Source organism: Acomys minous (genome assembly GCF_964271855.1).
Source record: "Acomys minous genome assembly, chromosome: 12".
NCBI lineage: Eukaryota > Metazoa > Chordata > Mammalia > Rodentia > Muridae > Acomys > Acomys minous.
Window position 1 is genome coordinate 51,768,915 of NC_140493.1, and position 17,652 is coordinate 51,786,566.

Below are 17,652 nucleotides of genomic sequence, written 5' to 3' on the forward strand. Positions count from 1 at the left end.
TTGCATCACTGATTGGGGAGAGGGGAACATTTTCCTGGCAGCTAGACACTTGACTTGTGTATGCCCCAGTATGTCATTTTAATCATCAAAAAACAGTGAAGGACCACTGTTATTTTCAATGTGACACATTTCATTTTGTTTTGACCTATGATTCCTCTGGGATGAGACAGAGACACCTGGCTCAGCAGCAAGCTAAATTCCAAGAACAGTGAGACTTCTGAAAGATAGATATGAGCTGCTATGTAGAGTAAAATTTAGTATTAAAAACAGGTTGTTCTAAATGACAAAAATCCTTCAATAGACATCTTACCAAAGAAAACATACAAGGGAGAAATGAGGGTGGAAAAAGATGCTCGTTTCTCTCTGTCACCAGGAAACTGCTAAGCAAAATACGACATGCACATAACAGCAAAGAGGCAAAATGCTGACCACACAAAACGTGAACAAGAACCATCCTTCACAGTTCATGAATGGATGCTTACAGGAGTTTTTATTCATAATTATTACAACTAGGACCCAACCAAGGTGGCAGCCAATAGATGAGTTGATACAAAAGCCATTCTCTAAACAATGGAATATTATTCAGCGATAAAAGGAATGCACCACCCAACCACGAAAAGATATAGAAGAATGTTAAGTGCACATTGCTAAGCAGAAGATGGTAGTTTTTAAAAAGCTTCAATCTATATGACCATAACTATCATATTCTAGATAAAGCAAAACTACAGGAGGAAGATAAAGATCATCATTCACTTGCGTGGGGTGGGGGGGGTAGTTTAGGGAGGAAAAAGAAATGATCTGGTAGAGTACAACAGGTTTTGAGGACAATGAAACTCCACTGTGTACAACTATAATGGTGGGTACATGTCATTGTACTTTAGACCAAACCCAGGGTCCAACGACGAACCAGAATATAAGGTGTGAGTGCTAGCTGCTAACAGTACAGGTTCATCAACTGGAGCAAATTTATACTCTAAAGCGCATGGGGATAGGGTGTACATAGGAAATGTTACTGCTTTCTCCTTACTTTTTCTGTGGATTTAAAAATGTGGTTCATTTAAATGGATTGAGCTAGAAATGATCATAATGAGTGAGTTAACCCAGAAGCAGAAAGACTCAAATGGTATATACTCATTTATATCTGCATATTATCCCAAGGGGCATGTCCCACGAAAGCCTTCACTTACCAGGAAACTGAGACAGAGGGGAGGACATTCTACTGGGACTCTAGATGAGAGAATCATGGGAGAATGGCAAAGTGGAAGGATCCAGAGGGTCCTAGAAGCCTACAAGTAGAACATTATGATAGGCAGATTTGGGCCCAGGGGTCCCGCTCAAACTAAGGCACCAGCCAAGGACAATACAGGCGGTAAACCTTAAACCCCTACCCAGATCTAGCCAATGGACAGAACACTCTCCACAGTAGAGTGGAGAGTGGGATATTACTTTCTCACATACTCTGGTGTCTCACCTTTGACCATGTCCCCTGGAGGGGGAGACCTGGTGGCACTCAGAGGAAGGATAGCAGGTCACCAAGAAGAGACTTGATACCCTATGAACATTTAAAATAGTCTCAAGAATGAAATAAAAATAAATGTCGAAGGGCTTCATGTTTTGTCAGGGTAAATATTTTATCTCAAAAATTCTTGGCAGAGAGAGGGAGGGAGGGAGGCAGGCATGGAGGGAGGGAGGGTTGGAGGGAGGGAGGGAGGGAGAATGCACTTCTTGCTGTGGGTCATGCTCTTTAGACGAGAGCTCTGAGTCCTTGAGATTTCTTTAAACAAAAATATTACATTATGTTGCCATCTTATGTGTTGTTGAAGACGACTGAGCTGGTAGATATCAAAGAGGCTGCAGAGAAGCCCTCTCCTGCACAGATGTATGCTGCCTCCCTGAGCCCTGCCACAAATCCTTCTTCTCCATCAACACAATTTTCCAAACAGAAGGAACAGGTCACGGATTGTATTTTAAGTCACTACAGTAATATTTGTCTGCCTAAGTAAACTTCCAACTTTCTTTAAATTCTCATACTTCTTCTTCCTAAACCAGAGTGTCTAAGTCAAGGGACACAATAGAGGGGCTTGGTGAACCAGTGAGGAGCTGGCCAATTGGATGAGTAGTCATGTGTGTTGGTTAATTTTATTTCAATTTGATACACGCTGGAGTCATTTCAGAAGAGGGACTCTCAATTGAGAAAATTCCCCTGTAAGACTGGCCTGTAGCCAAGGCTGTGGTGTATTTTCTTGATTAATGATGTGGGTGAGCTCAGCTCCCTGGGGGTGGGTCCTTCCTTGAGCAGGTGGTCTTTGATGGGGTAAGAAAACAGTCTGAGAAAGACATGGAGAGAAAGCCAGTACGCAGCATTCCTCCCTGGTTTCTACTTTAGTTTCTGCCTCCAGGTTCTTCCCTTAGGTTCCATCAGTGATGGAGTGTAAACGTAGAGTTGTAGGTGAATTAAAGCCTTTCTTCTGCAATTTGCCTTTGGTCAAGGTGTTTTGTCACAGCAATTGAAAACCTTACTCAGACAACATATGAACAGACAGCTTCATCAGTCAACGCATCAGTCAGTGTCCTCAGTCAAGCGAGAACACGGGCAAGAAGAGTGATTCTTTCAGACTGCTGGTAAGGATGTACATCCACAGGAAACATCCTGCTGAAGTCAACTTTCCAATTTGCAACAGGCCCTGCCCACAATGGGTCTGAGCACACCAAAAGGGGCTTCTTTCCATATGCAAAACACATGGATGCATCCCAAAACAAAACAAAACAAAACAAATCATGGTGAGGAAGTACCCCCAGCTAGCTCCATGCCACACTTGTTTCTCCAACATCTGGAGGGAACAAGTAGACAAAGTACTGGAGTTCTAAGAAGACTCATCTAGCTCAGGAGAAACTAGAGAAGGGAAAGAAATGCTCAAGAGCAACTGAGAGGGGAAACATTTAGTGAGCATCTATCCGTTCATGGTGTGCATGTGGAATACACATGCATATGCATGCACAGACACACAGACAGACAGACAGACACACACACACACAGGTACCACTGAGGCAGATCCCCCAGGTTCACAAGTAAGAAAGACAAATGGCCACTGAAAGACTTTATTTTGCAATTCACACAATTGAAACCAGCATGAGGAACATGAGGGGGTCCAGGGCACAGTGTAGAAGTGAATCCACACCCTGGAACTCTTCTTCAGCACCAACTTGTTCATTGAGGGTCCAGACACAAGCTACTGCCAACTCTCTGTGTGAATCCTTTTGGTTCTGGTAGCTTGAAGCACCAAGGACACCGACACACCACACCCAAGGCAGTTCTGAACTCCAGGTGTGCCCCTTGTCTCTAGAGGTCGCCACACTCTTCCAGGCTGCAAATTCTTCTTCCTGCTTCAAGTCTGTCCTGGGAGGTGGGGATTTCACACTTACTTTTCCCTGGGCCATCTCCAGGCAAAGCTGAGGGAAGCTTATGGTCTCCATGCCTTAGAGTTTCCTTTCCAGGAAAAGAGGTAAATTCAGCAAGCGCATGGTCAGAGCTGCAAAGCACCAAGGTTCCTCAGAATTGGCTGCCACACTTCAACCAGTGTTGACATGGGAGCTGAGCCAGGAAACCACTTCCTGTCCACGAGAAAGCTCCCTGAGAACTACTAGCATTTGAAATAATGGCAAACAATAACAATAATATTAATAACAACCTGACTGTCTGACAGTATCTGTTGGTTTTAATAACTGTGAGGTCTCTGAGGAAGGGAAGAGAGAACTGAGGTTAGGAAGGCAACGAGGGGAGAGTTGGGGGGGGGGGAAGGAAACAGGAAGAAATGGTGGGGGGAAGGAATAGGAGAGAAAGATTGATCTGAAATATTTCAAGGCTTCTGGCTTCCCACTGGGCTCTGAGTTCAAGTTTCAGAAATCCATAGTAGTGTTTTGATGTTCTAGAATCTTCTATGGGCCCTTCACATTACTTGGTCGGGCAGCGAGGCTGGCGAAGTATGCACACTGGGAGGGGTCACACTGGCCAGGAGGGCCGGGAGGGCCAGGAGGGCCAGGATGTCCAGCTGGTCCTGTCTCTCCTTGAGGGCCAGGGCTTCCTGGAAGTCCATCTTTAGCATAGCCAGGTTCCCCAGGTTGGCCTAGCCAAGGAAGCAAAGAAATAGAAGGCAGTTCACATCCAGACAGGTCTATATCCAGGAATGAAATAGCCCTGTACCCTTTGTGTTGTGAACTAGGGTTCAACGTGTACTCAAAGAGAACAGCCTCTGTCTGGTGCTCTAGACACACAGAGAGAGTAGCCCCTGTGAGCATCAGGCAGAATGGCAGCTTGACAGGCAGGAGGGTACCTTCACTGTCTGAGCTACGGGAGGAAACCCAGACACCACGGAAGAGAAACAGAGAAGGGCAAGTCAAGGCCCTTGGGGAGCAACCCTTCTACTCGAGTCAGATGAGAAAGCAGGACTCTACACTCTTACACAGTCTAGTAGACAAATCTGACTTCAGAGTGGGACACCAACACAGCCTAGTGAGCCTCAGCACAGTGCACTTCCTCTTACAGGGAAACCCGATGACTCCGCATAATTCAACATTCAAACTGTCTGGGATCTTTTTTATCATTCCTCAACTTTATCTACATGTTAAACCTGAACCATGTACTTGAACCATATTATTCTGTTATACCAAGTAAAATATATAGCATCCAGGACACACATAATTGGCTATTATACAGTCTGCGATTTAGAATGAGGGAATATTACATATAAATAAACCTCTAACCCTACATTTACCAAGTGATATGGTATCATATGTAATTAATGTAGCATCCTCTTTTGCCTCAACAAATGGGAAGCTCGGTGTTATGCGTGGTGGCCAACTTGAGCATGTTACATTCTACTTTTCTTCTTAGCACTTGGTCAAAATATTTCTTAGAAAGTAAGCCAAGGGTGAACCTTTCCATTGTGACTGCCTTTAGAAATTTGGAGCTCTGCTGATGTTCTGGCAAGAGTTATTTAGAGCGCACCCCTACTTATGAGATGTCCTTGGTTCAGCTGTGCCAATCATTGCTTCGGCTGAGATGCACTGACGATGGTCCCTGGTTCAACGTCACCTGGTGCACCCTGCCAGGTGTTCTATACACACCCTCGTCTAGACGTTTCTGCTCTGCCTTTCTACAAGTTCTCCTGTTTCAGATCAGTATTTATAGGAGTCAGCAAGTATTAAACAATATTTATATATGAAATAACCATCACTAATAAAAGTAAGAACACATGTCCTACTGTAGCAAATTTGGAGCATCATAGAAGGATAAAACTAAAGGTATTTTATATATATATATATATATATAGGTCAAATGTTCATAAATGATCCAGAGTAAGCATAAAATAGTTCAATTTAAAAGGTAGATTCCTCAGGGCTGAGGGTAGAGTTTGGTGGTAGAGCACACATGAGGCCCTAGGTTCAGTTTCTAGCACTGCTCCCCCAAATGAATATATACATATGTACACATACATAAACACACACACACACACACACACACACACACACACACACACACACACACACATGATAGTGAGGTAAAACTTGGAAGTCTAGAGCTGAGAGTCTTCACCACTCACCCCTCCTTTCAGTGAGTCAACTGCTGCCCTCCAGACTTTTCTGGCACAGCCAGGAGACATAGGGGGAAAATCGTTCCTATTTCCCCAGTTATTACCAGGCTTCCTACAACTGCTCAGTCCCAGGAGGGCTGACTTTTGGCTGAACCTCTGGCTAAGGTTCCATGGGCATATTCTGAGAAATGCTAACGGGACATGAATGAGTGTCGGATTTGAGAAGATGGGTGTCACCTTGGCTTTGGGGTTCTTAGCACTTAAGGCCAGCTAAAGTGCAGAGCAAAAGTCCTAAGGAGAGATGCGTCTCCAACATGGCCAGACTCACTTAGCATATGCCAATATCTCTCTCTCCCCTAGGACCATTTCTCATGATATTTAGTCATTTGTTATTTTAAATAGAATGTAATAATTCTGTATGTTTACGTGGTGTGATGTGCTTTATAATGAATACATATTTATTTATATTTAATGTATATTCTATTTTGCTTGCATATGTGTGTGCATCAAGTGATTCCAGTACTGGTAGATTAAATCCCCTTAGAACTAGAGTCACAGATGTTTGCGAGTTGCCAGGTGAGGGCTAGGAATAGAACCCAGTTCCTCTGCAAGAACAGATACTACTACTAATCTCTGAACCAAATATTCAGCCCAACAATATGAATTCTGGGGGGAAATGGGTACAATATCTAATGAACAAATTGGAGCAACTAGCTTCTGCATCATCCCAAATATTATCATATCTTTATTTTGGAAATGCCTATATATTTTCTTCTGGTTATTTTTGAACAGTAAATCAGTCATTGGGACTTTTGGCTTAGAGGTATGCCTCAGGTCTTGAAAAATATTTCATTAAACAACAAGTGGTCTGCTTCTCCTTAGAGTGGCCCAGCTCCTCCTCTCTTCCCACAAGGAGAGGTACCGTTGTGTGCCCCTGTCTCCATGGCTGGTGTTCGCCAAGCCTGACACTCTGAACCTTCATACCTGGGATTCCAGGGGGACCCATCTCTCCTCGGAGGCCAATTCCAGGTGTGCCAGGGTCGCCTTTGGCTCCTCTTTCACCTAATGGGAAGAATACACATCTTGAGTGGTGGAGACTTATGACAAAGGTAGAGACAGGGAGTCCCAACTCTGTGTCACTGATGTAGCTCAATATCACTGAAGAATTCCACTCACATCAGCCTGCTCACACATATTCATTCTGTAAGATACTCTATCTCTCATTCACACACACACACACACACACACACACACACACACACTCAGAATACGCACATGAAAACACTAAAATAAATAGATGCTTTCTCATTAACAAATCCTCAGATACACTTGTTTATACACATACTTGTTCACTCAAGCATCTATCTCGCCAGTTACACACATATTTACAAATATGCACTCAGGAGCAAATACAAAGCACACAGCTCTACACATACACATCCACCAAACCACAGGTATCCAAATTCACACACCCCAGAACTCACACACGTGTGAGTCTGCATGGGTGCCCTCATGATTAGTGCACTTGTCAGTGTACTCAAAGCTTCTTATCTGGACTTTCATGAAGAAGGAATGGTGTTGATAAACAAATGTATTCAACATACTAGGGGATGTGGGCACATACAATAAGGAGACTCAGCTCTGATCTAATGAGTACTAAACTCTAGTAAGATAATAAAACAGGGTACGAGGAACATTCCATAGAAGACAGATGATAAATATCATCCTTAGAATAAACAAAAATTGACACATATATGACATATGTCCTCGGGGGGGGGTGTGGGAAAGAAGAGATCATGTTCTCTGAAGGAATATTTGGACCCTAGCTGATTTAAGAGCTTACAGGTTTAATTTAACGGGGACTACCACTGTCAATAATACCATGGGCAATACTATTACTTCTACCACCACTATGAATGCTAAAGCTAATAACACAGCTAACACCAATTCTACCGCCAGTGTTGCCTCTAACAATTGTAATATTGCAAACAGAAACCGGAGTCCCAACCAAGAACACTGGAATCCCTCTTTCAGACTATTTTACTAGGAACTAATATAATTTGCTACGTTGTTTCCAAAGTATCTCCTGGACACAACATATTTTTTATAATCTAAATTTAAATTTTCTGGCTCCCAGATTTTCAAGCAGTCATCTTAGTCTTTTGTGACTGTTGTTTTGGGGTTTTAGATTTATTCATTTGTATTGTATACCTATGAATGCTTTGCCTATACATATGCATATGTAACGCATTTGTGCCTGATATTGAGAGGAGAAGAAGACCAATGGATGTTGTGGAACTGCAGTTGTGAGCAGCCACGTTGGTGCTGGCAACTGAACCCAGGTCCACTCCAAGAGCAGCAAGAGCTCTTAACCACTGAGCAATCTCCCCAGATCCTCATCTTGACTGTTTTAACTGCTACACTTGGCCAGTATCTTGCCACAATCCACTGTAGTCCATTAAGTATGCTTCCATGGACATGTATTTTGTGTATCTTGTTATATGAATGAACGAATCTAGCCAGGAATGCATAAATTTAACAAAAACCCTTTTAAATGGAAGAAATGCCACAGGGGATGAGTTGACAGTTACAAGGACATGGGAAGTCCAAAGAGATGTTAGGTTTATCTGTCTCCCTAGCTTAAGGTCACCAAAATGAAGCCACAAGTCCACCCATCATGAGGAACTGTTCTGGAAAGATTGGAGTCTGGTCCTTCCTGGTCCTGCTTGTCATGACTGCCTTGCCTGCAGGGAGAGTACTCTGACCCACTTGCCACTGTGCAGCCTGGGGCAGGCTCTTCCTCTTGAAGGAGAGCCTCCCACTGTCCAGATATCCAGTGATTGGATAGGTTACCCAGCCAGAGAGCCAGACAGTGAACGGCCATTTTAGCTGCAGCTCATAGCCGTTTGGCTGGACTTTAAAGCTGGGCATTTAAATCTCCATTGCCTGGAGATTAAATGTCATATCACTCAGTCAGTTCCAAACTGGGTGGGGAGAAAAAAACATTTGCATCACTCTTGTAACTCGATCAAAAAAGACGGAGAGAAAGCAAGAACGTAGAGAAAAACAGGTTCAGTCTTCCTGGCATAATTTCTCGAAACTGTCAAGTAAGAAATTACTGAATGTATGAGAAAAATTACAAGATGCCAAAATTCAGTGTTGCTGGGCTGATGGGGATAAAAACACGATGGCTAATGTAGGCCCTGCCAGGTGTACACCCCATACCAAGCCCGCACTCTCCTCCCGGTTTCTGAAATGCTGTCTACTCACCTTTGGGGCCCATTGGTCCAGAGGGTCCTTCCAGACCTCCCTGGCCTGGACGGCCTGGCTCACCAATGGGGCCTGACCGGCCTGGAAGCCCATCTTTTCCAGGGGGTCCTGGGGGCCCGGGTCGGCCTTGAGAGGACTTCATGTGTGCTGGAGGCATCTGGGCCAGGAGGTAGGCAAGTTTTGCTATGGAATAGGAAGAGCAGAGAAGTTCATGAAGAATGGATAAAGGGCGAGGGACAGAGTGGCAGCTCAATGCAAGCTGGATGTAAAGAGATAAACAACAGTGTAAAACAACAGGGGATAAAGACAAAGACGGTTCGTGCACACACACTCTGACTGTGTGCACGCCTGCAGCATCAGCAGCAGTAGAGATCATTAATAGTGTTATGGGCAATGCAGTGGTATCGGTGCCAACAGTACTAGGATTATTATTGTTTGTGATAGCAGCAACAGCAGTAATAGCAGTGGCTGTAGTTGCCATTTGGAGAAACTGAGGCCTGGGATGGGATGTTTAAGTGGCTTACACAAATCCATTTAGTGACTTTTATCTTTTGAATATCAAGATCCCCATCTACAACTGAAGAGCCAAATAAGCTGCTAATCGGAGATGCTTACAGATCTGTGATATAAGCATTACAGAATCATTGTAAAAACCCAGAGCTCCAACGGTGGGCGGGCTCACACTTGCTTCTTGGACAAGGGAGCCAGCGATTACCTAGCGCCTAGGAAGAGCCACCTAAGTTTCTATAGTCAGAGTACTGGATACAAATGCCTGTCAAATGGGTGCAGTGGCTAGGATACTGACTAATATTTTGTTCGGTAAGACTAAAAAAGAGGTGGGATTCCTCACTGCCTCACTGATGCCCTCAGCCACTGCACCTTCGCAAGGCCCAGGGGTCTGTGGAGGCTACCTCGGTGACCTTGGCAGTTTGCTGAAGTTGTCTGAGTCTTGATTTTTTTTATCTTGGGTGGAAGTTGATACTTCCTCCTCAAAGACTATTTTCATTTTTTTTAAATGTGTCAATTTTTTTTTAAATTTTCTCCTTTCTAGTCCCAAGGAGACATGTATCTATATTTTCAATTTCTAGTCCTAGTTTTTTTTTCTTTCCCTTTTTAGATTTTTTGTTTTTTATTTTATTTTATTTTATTAATTTATTCATATTACAACACAATTTTTATCCCATCACTTGTATCCTCCTGTTCCTCCCTCCCTCGTGCTTTCACCCTATTCCCCTCCCCTAGGTCTATGACCAAGGGGGACCTCCAGAAACTCATTCCAGCCGGTGTTCCCAGATCCATTACAAACCAGTGGTTAACACTCCACTAGGGAAGAGGCTATGCTACCATCACTGATAACTTTAACTGATAACTCTAGAGGCAGAACTTGGACCTCCCCCACACAAGTCCTCAGACCTCCCCCGTCCAGTGGGGCTCACACTCTCTCCAGCCTGCCTCCAGCCTTCCCTCACTGCCATCATCGCTAGCCCATCCATGTTCACCTAGACTCTAGAGGGGCATGGGTGAGGGGCCATTTCACTTCTACACCCTCGTACCCAGGGCAGTATGAATGTGTGAGACACACAATAACTGGGACGTGGGACGGATGAATGGAAGCACCTTTCGTCTCATCTTCCTTCACGTCACAGAGTTATTGTTAGCATCTTCTAAGCTTTTTATCCCAGGGGGAAAGGGAAGGATGGCTACTAAAGAGGCCATGGTGATCTAGTGCACACACGCTGAGGTTGTGAATCCCAGACTTATATTCCAGGAGCTCAGGCTCCCTGCTCCTCCTCATCCTCCCAATATCCATGCTGTCTCACATGGTCATTACTAGGCTGTCATGGACCACGTGTTCGAGCTCTGTGAACCCCCCCGAGAGAGGAACCTCTGTACTGTTGTTAATGCTGCTACCATTCCCGCGTTCCCCTCCATCCCCTACCTTAGAGCTATCTGAGGCCTAGTCTCCACTCCTCTTTCAATGCCCTCCATGCCAAAAGGAAATTACAGACACCTTCTGAGGGCAGGGCGGTCATCTTGCCCATCTCCTGACTTAATGCTCTCCCTGGAGCTCAGTGAGGTTCACTGCCAGCCTTCCCAGAACATTGATTAATTAGATACACGGCTGAAGGCACAGAAAGCATAGATGATCCCCACACAGCAGATGGCGATATGCGATGTCATTATTCACTAGGAGCCATCTTGACTAGAGGTGACCAGGTGGAGGCTGCAGGCCCACTTCTGAGGGAGGCTCTGGAGAGTAAGTAAGACTGAGCCCTCAAGTTACCACTCAAGCCTGCTGCCCTGCATTAGCCTGCCCCTGGGGTGCTGTCCAGGTCCTTCCTGATGAAAGTGACAGCTGCTCACTGGAGAGCTCATCCTGGCAGCTGCAAGGAAGCCCAGCCACTCACCTTCTAGCTGCTTCCCGAGCTCTTCCTGAATGAGGCGCCTCAGGGTGTCAATGGATGGAGATTCCCCCTAGGAGGGAACAGAAGCAGATTTACTCATCTTCCCAGGGACTCTCATGGAAGACCCCTGCGTCACTCCCCAAATCGAGAAGCCTGTGAGCAGCACAGACTTGGGCAATGACACCCTCTGTCTAGCCCAGGCCACAGGTGCAGCCCATTTCTCTCCTCTCTGCAGTTCAGACCATGCCATTCCATTAACATGGCGGCTCAGGCCTTGTGTTCTCAGAGCCACAATGCCCTTCCCTCAAGACCCTTATATCTTCTTTAGTTTATTTTCTCCTGGTACAAACCACTTTGCTCATAAAAAACAGTCCCATACTGGGTCTGGGCAGAATGGCCCCCAAAGCTTGCCCATCTCCAGAGCATAGTTTATGGGCTGCCTCCTATGTGAACTTGAGTTTGACTCTTGTGGTTGGTATCTTGCCCCTATACTCCCCAGGGCCAGTTCTATCCTGTTCAACTCCATACTGGCCACTAGCAGGCAAGTTATAAATGAAAGCTAAGGAAAGTTATCCATAAAGGCTGTATGTACCCACACACAGCCTTATCTATAGGAAAGGTGAACATGCACAATGTGACAACAGTTCTCAGAAGGGCCTAGGGAAGGATTCTCTATGCCTTATCAGGGCCATCCTTTCCTGCTTGACTCCTGTGGGGTAGTGTTATCCTCAAGAGTGGGTCCCCCATGCTTCTGTCAGCCCAGAACAGTGCATGGAATAGATCCTGCCCCTCTGTTGTTTTATTCCTCTCTGGCCAGGAACCTTTGTAACAGCCTCAGATGTTCCATTGCTCCACACAGCACAGGACACAGAGAGCTTGGCAAGGTTTCATGGGGGGTTTTGCGTGCCAACTGAGTCCTTTTGATTTCTCCTGGACCTGGCTAAGGAGCCAGTCTCTGGGACTAAGATCCTTAGAGCCACCACAACCAGAAGCAAGTGACGAGGCCACAGAGTATCAGAACTGGCAGGGACAGGAGTGGCCATGCCTGTGCTTAGGGAACATAAAGCTCTCCAGATGACTAAGTGGGGTGCTGAGGAGACAAGGTCCCAGGGCCTGGACATCATCTCCATCAGACTTCAGCTCCTGTTCTCTAACTGACATCCTGTGTCTATGATCCAAAGCAGGATGCATCAGGAGCTCTACCACTGGAATGACATATGTGAAAAGAAAGCAACTAGGCTTTCTGCTTACATTCAGTGCCGAGGACAGCTGAGAGAGGATTGCCTGATGCCTGTTGGACCAATGAGATCCCATTGTGTGCCAAGAAAGAAGAGATTTACAGCTCAAGAAAATAAGCCTTGAGACTCATCACCCTTAGGGCAAGGCATGACAAAGATGAGTATCTGTTTCTGAGCATCTCTTGAGTTCCATGCATCACATCATTTCATCCTAATAAATGTGAGTAGTGTTTTCTCAAGGATAGGCTCAGAGAGGGGCCATGCTCTGCCCCTGGCTGTATAGCTAGTCCCCAGAAGCCTGGTGTCTGCATGTTGTGTTCCCCAGAGGCCACAGACTCAGTTCCCCCTCCATTCTCATGAAATCTGTGTCTGAAATCTTATCATCATCCTTACCCGCAGTCCAGGAAATCCTGGCTGGCCAGGCGGCCCTGGGGGGCCAGGAGGACCACTCTCCCCTGGTTGTCCTTGGGGACCCGTCAGGCCAGTATGACCCTTGTGACCTGGGGTTCCAGGGTCTCCAGGTTGGCCCTTCCCACCTGGTAGTCCTTTGTCACCTTTGATCCCGGGGTCTCCCTAAATAGGAGAGAAGAATATCAGCAAGTGGGGTTTGTGTACAAGTCAGGAGGAGAACTTTCATTTTTCAAACCCACCCCCAAATAAGCCATTAACAGGTCCGTCATCATAGTAGGAGCAAGGACTACTGACTGGCAGTCTCACACTCCTTTCTCCAGTTGCCAGCGCTGATGCTACTTATCAGGGACTATGTGGAGAGATCGCCAGGCATCATTATTACATGGAAAATTCTAACTGTAGAAGAGTGTTCATCCACAACGTGTAGAAGTTGAAGATGAATAAAAGCATCCACAAGTTTGCTCTGTGGGCATAAAATGTTGTGAGATGCTCCATAAAGCAGTTGCCTGTGAGGATGGCAGGGAGGGGTCTAGAGAGATGACGTCATAGTTTGCCACACGATTATGATGATCTGAATTTGGATCCCAAGCACCCACATAAAACCAGGTATAATTGCTTACATCCGGGGGCACAGATAGGTAGAACCCTGGGGCAATCTCTGGGTTCAATGAGAGAACCTATCTCAAAACAATATAGAGAAGAGTGATTGAGGAAGACACCTAGCCATAGGCCTGAACATGGTCACATTCACAGACGCATTCACCCACACAAATGTGTGCCTATGGATACAACACACACACACACACACACACACACACACACACACACACACACACTTCCTTGTCCTAGGACAAACCCCAAGTGTGCATCCTTAAAAACAGCTGTCCAGCTGTGGAAGTTGAGGCCAATACGCCACTCCACCCTGGAGAGGTTTTGGCCTCTGTCAATAGAGAGGACAGTCTACTAGGTCAACAGTATGCCTTCTCTCACTCCAGTGGGTCCATGGAAGATTGACAGGCTCACTCTATGCTGTATACTCTGCCTGCTCCCTTCCCCACAGTGATTCAGGTTCTGAAGTTCTGTGTCAATGATTTGGGGCACAGCCACCCCAGGGCAGGCAGCCCAGTCCTTGCCCTTACGTACTACTGTGTGTCTGGCCAGCAAGTCTGCGTGGATACTTATGTCTGAACATGCAACAACCATATTAAGGCCCTTCGAGCACAGTGGAGCCACAACTACTGTGACAGCACAGAAAGAGAGGGCAGGAGAAAAGGGGAGTGTCAAGGTGGAACCAAGCATGTGGGGTTGCCATAGGCATGGCAGGAGCCTCTGAGAAGGAATGGGGCACGGTTCTTAAATGCCACTATTACGGTGTCCTAAAACAAGGAATGACAGAACCACGGTAGAGGTGAGGCGGGGTAAAAGTGAAGGCACATGCATATTTGAAATGCCCTCATCTGTGTACACAGACTCCAGGATGTAAGACAGGCACAGGGGAAGGGGAACTTTGAGGTGAGATGGGAGCTATGCCTGATTCCACTGCCTTCGCTCTTGTAATTTCTGTTCTCTAAGCAGCTCCCTGCATGGCTTTACATTCTCCAACAATAATCAAAATACCAATGACAATTTACATTTTAATTTAGGCAAACCCAAGGGAGCTGCTCCGGTTTTGTAGATCTGGTGCACTACATGGGGTCTCGAAATGTGCCGGATGAACTTGGATTCTGAGCCATAGAACAGCCTGTTCCTGAGTTACCTGGATGCCAGGTACCATCACAGCTTTTCTATTCTACAAGCCCCATATCACTTTGCAATTAAAAGATCTGCCTCCTATTTTAAACATCACAAAGATGAAGGAATGAGGAATCTGAGGGCTTGGTGGCAAGGTTCCATGGAACCACTTAACAGGGGATAGGCAAGTTCCCCAGCTATTGATCCTGTATGAAGAACAGCTTCCTGTCTGTAGGCTGAATGCCCTGGCTCTGAGCCAGGACTCCTGCCCGAACTCCTAGGCAATCACTCTCAAGACCCCTGACCGACACTCTCAGGAGAAAATCGACTCAGTGGCAGGCAAGTACAAGGCTCCAATATTCAAGATCAAACAGCCACAGGACTGTGGGAGCAAAGTCATCAGAAGGAGAGTCATGAAGGGGAGGCAATAATGCCAGAGATCACTTTCATTTCTCTCTTCCCAAGCTGCAGGGAAAGCCTGCCAGCTCGCTACCCATCCAACTTGTGAAGAAAGCTGAGATAAATTCTTTGCAGGACCATGGAAAACAAGCGTGGGCGGGGGTGGGGGGGACCAGATACAGTCCATGTAGTGCAACATCACGACAGCTGACCAGACACATGACTGTGGGTAAACCAGCCATGCAGAGCGCTGAATGGAGTAAGAGCCTGCGAGTGTGAGTGTGGCAATGCTCCCTGCCCCCTCCAGCACTTCTGCAAGAAAAATGACTCTCCCCTGTTGGTTTTTTGGAGAAATGAAATGTAAAGAAAGGCTTTCAGAGTGTGGCGCCAAGACGGCTCATTATGGGAAAATCTGTTCCCTTGTCACCTCCAGTGACAAATCTGGCTCCCAGCAAATTGGCACTTAGGGAGCCAGGCACATCCTGCATGCGCCTTCACACATGGTGAGCGGAGAATCTGTCAGAGTCTCCCAACACTTGCCTTGCACTGATAATTATGGTCATGATTTTATTCTTCAAAATAACAACCAAAAAAGAAACAAGACAGAAAACTGACTATGACCGCATCGGCGGGAAAGAAGCCTACTGCGTGAAAGGCTTGAGATTTTTCATGGAAAGCCATTGCAGAAGACAGCAGTCCAGTTGGGTTGCTTATGAACTGCCATGAATAAATACTGGCCTAGCAACCAGAGGAAGGTCACCTTGAGATGCACAGGAGGCTCCACATCCCCACTTACCCTCTCTCCCTTGGATCCTGGCTCTCCAGGCTTCCCAGGAGCACCCTGCAATGAGATAACAGGACAGTAGTCACTCATCACCGCCATCTCTGCCTCTGTCTCTGCCTTCCTTCTGTACAGCACTTCCTGGGAAAAAGAGACACTGGAGAAACAAAGCGCCGCCCCCATCTCACCTCCATCCCGAGATCCCCTACTCTTTCAGTCTAGATATGCAACCAAGCCACTCTCTCTTTACCCCTTTACTCCTGCCCATGCCCATTCTTGATGTGGGATAGGATGAGCCAATAGTGTGGCTTCTCTGATGTCTTCCTCTGCTTCTCTAGGGAAAAACCTCTCTCCTTTTGGAACATCCCTGGGGCCTTCCACAAACTGGCCTTTGGACGAGCTAATATCATCTCTGATGTTTGTCAGCCTTCTGTTCTCTAGTCCCACAGCCTCTCCTTACCATTTCTTCCTGGACCTTCAACCCCAGATGACCTGGCATGGCCTCAAACTTCCTCTCCAGGAAGCCCCTCTCTTCCAACCCAGCACATCACTCAGGAAATTAAGTTTTATTCCTTCTCAAGTCTCTGATGTGTTTGAAGACCAGATAGTTTTAGTCTTACAATTAAGCTTAGTTGGTTAGGGGTGAAGATGTTTTCAGATCTAGACAAATGTTTTAAGTTAATAGAGATGAGATATGATTCAGAATTTTAGACTCAACAAGATAGGAAAGATGTTTACTTCAAATTTGCCAAATACAAATAGCCAAATCATTATGAACGTAACATTTATATAATTTTCGATTGTTTCGTGGTTCTTCCTCTGTAAGTAGTTTATTTTATGTGTAATAACATAAATGTGTCTGTTAAAAAGAGAAACATAATCAAAATGGGGGAAAAAGGAAAAACATCAACCTATTGCTATATTTTCACAGCCTTTGGGATACAGGGACAGTCACCTGAGGAAGAAAAGGCATCCTTCCACACACTGTACTATTGAGACCCTCAGGCACGCATCTTCCATCCTCTCCACCTGAAATAAACTCCCCTCCCCCCTTTTCCTTTTCTTCTCTTCTAGACTCTTGGTATGCCCTCTGCAAAACCTTCGCTGTGATCTCTGATCAGCATCTACCTCACAGAGAAATCACCTTCCTTCTAGCTGCCACCTAACTTTCTTTCTTTTTTTTTTCTAGTGTGGACACCTACACATGCTTGTTCCCTCACCCTTAAGCAAGAAATGTTTGGAAAGCAGGTTCTATGCTTATTCTATAAATGAGGCATCATATTTCTATCCCAAAGTCCACCCTGCCGCTCCAGGGATTCAAAATGTGCCAAGCCAAAGGCTTAACATTAGGGTGACCAGTCCAGCCTAGCCTGTCATAGCTGGTAGACATGAATGAAGCCATGGGCTGGAGAGATGGCTTAGCAGGAAGGGCATGCACAACTTTGGCAGAAAACTGAGCTCACTTTCAAGCATTCCTTAAGGGGGTTCACAGAAACCTGTCACTCCAACTCTGGGGGATCTGACACTTTCTTCTGGCCTCCAAGGGCACCTGTACTAACATGTACATATCCACACAAAGACACACAAATGCACATAATTAAAACTTAATCAGCTGGGCACGGTGGCGCACACCTGTCATCCCAGCACTCTGGGAGGCAGAGTCCGGTAGATCTCTGCGACATCAAGGCCAGCCTGGTCTACAAAGTAAGTCCAGGACAGCCAAGGCTACACAAAGAGACCCTGTCTTGAAAAATCAAAAGGGAAAAATAAGAAAAGAAAAAAGTAAATTAGTCTACATTTTAAAAAGAAATGAAAGCATTCTAGCT

At 45.8% G+C, this 17,652-nt stretch overlaps 1 protein-coding gene across 1 annotated transcript in view; it reads right to left on the minus strand.

Moving 5' to 3' along the window:
• Window positions 1-3,089: 3,089 nt before the first annotated feature.
• COL22A1 (collagen type XXII alpha 1 chain) overlaps window positions 3,090-17,652 on the minus strand; it is a 246,003-nt gene continuing 231,440 nt past the window's right edge. The window contains exons 59-64 of the mRNA XM_084747922.1: window positions 15,842-15,886; window positions 12,898-13,077; window positions 11,270-11,336; window positions 8,862-9,044; window positions 6,576-6,653; window positions 3,090-4,124 (exon numbers count right to left, since the gene is read on the minus strand). Of these exons, the coding sequence (XP_084604048.1) occupies window positions 3,937-4,124; window positions 6,576-6,653; window positions 8,862-9,044; window positions 11,270-11,336; window positions 12,898-13,077; window positions 15,842-15,886 (741 nt within the window). The 3' untranslated portion in view covers window positions 3,090-3,936. The remainder of the gene's footprint in view (window positions 4,125-6,575; window positions 6,654-8,861; window positions 9,045-11,269; window positions 11,337-12,897; window positions 13,078-15,841; window positions 15,887-17,652) is intronic.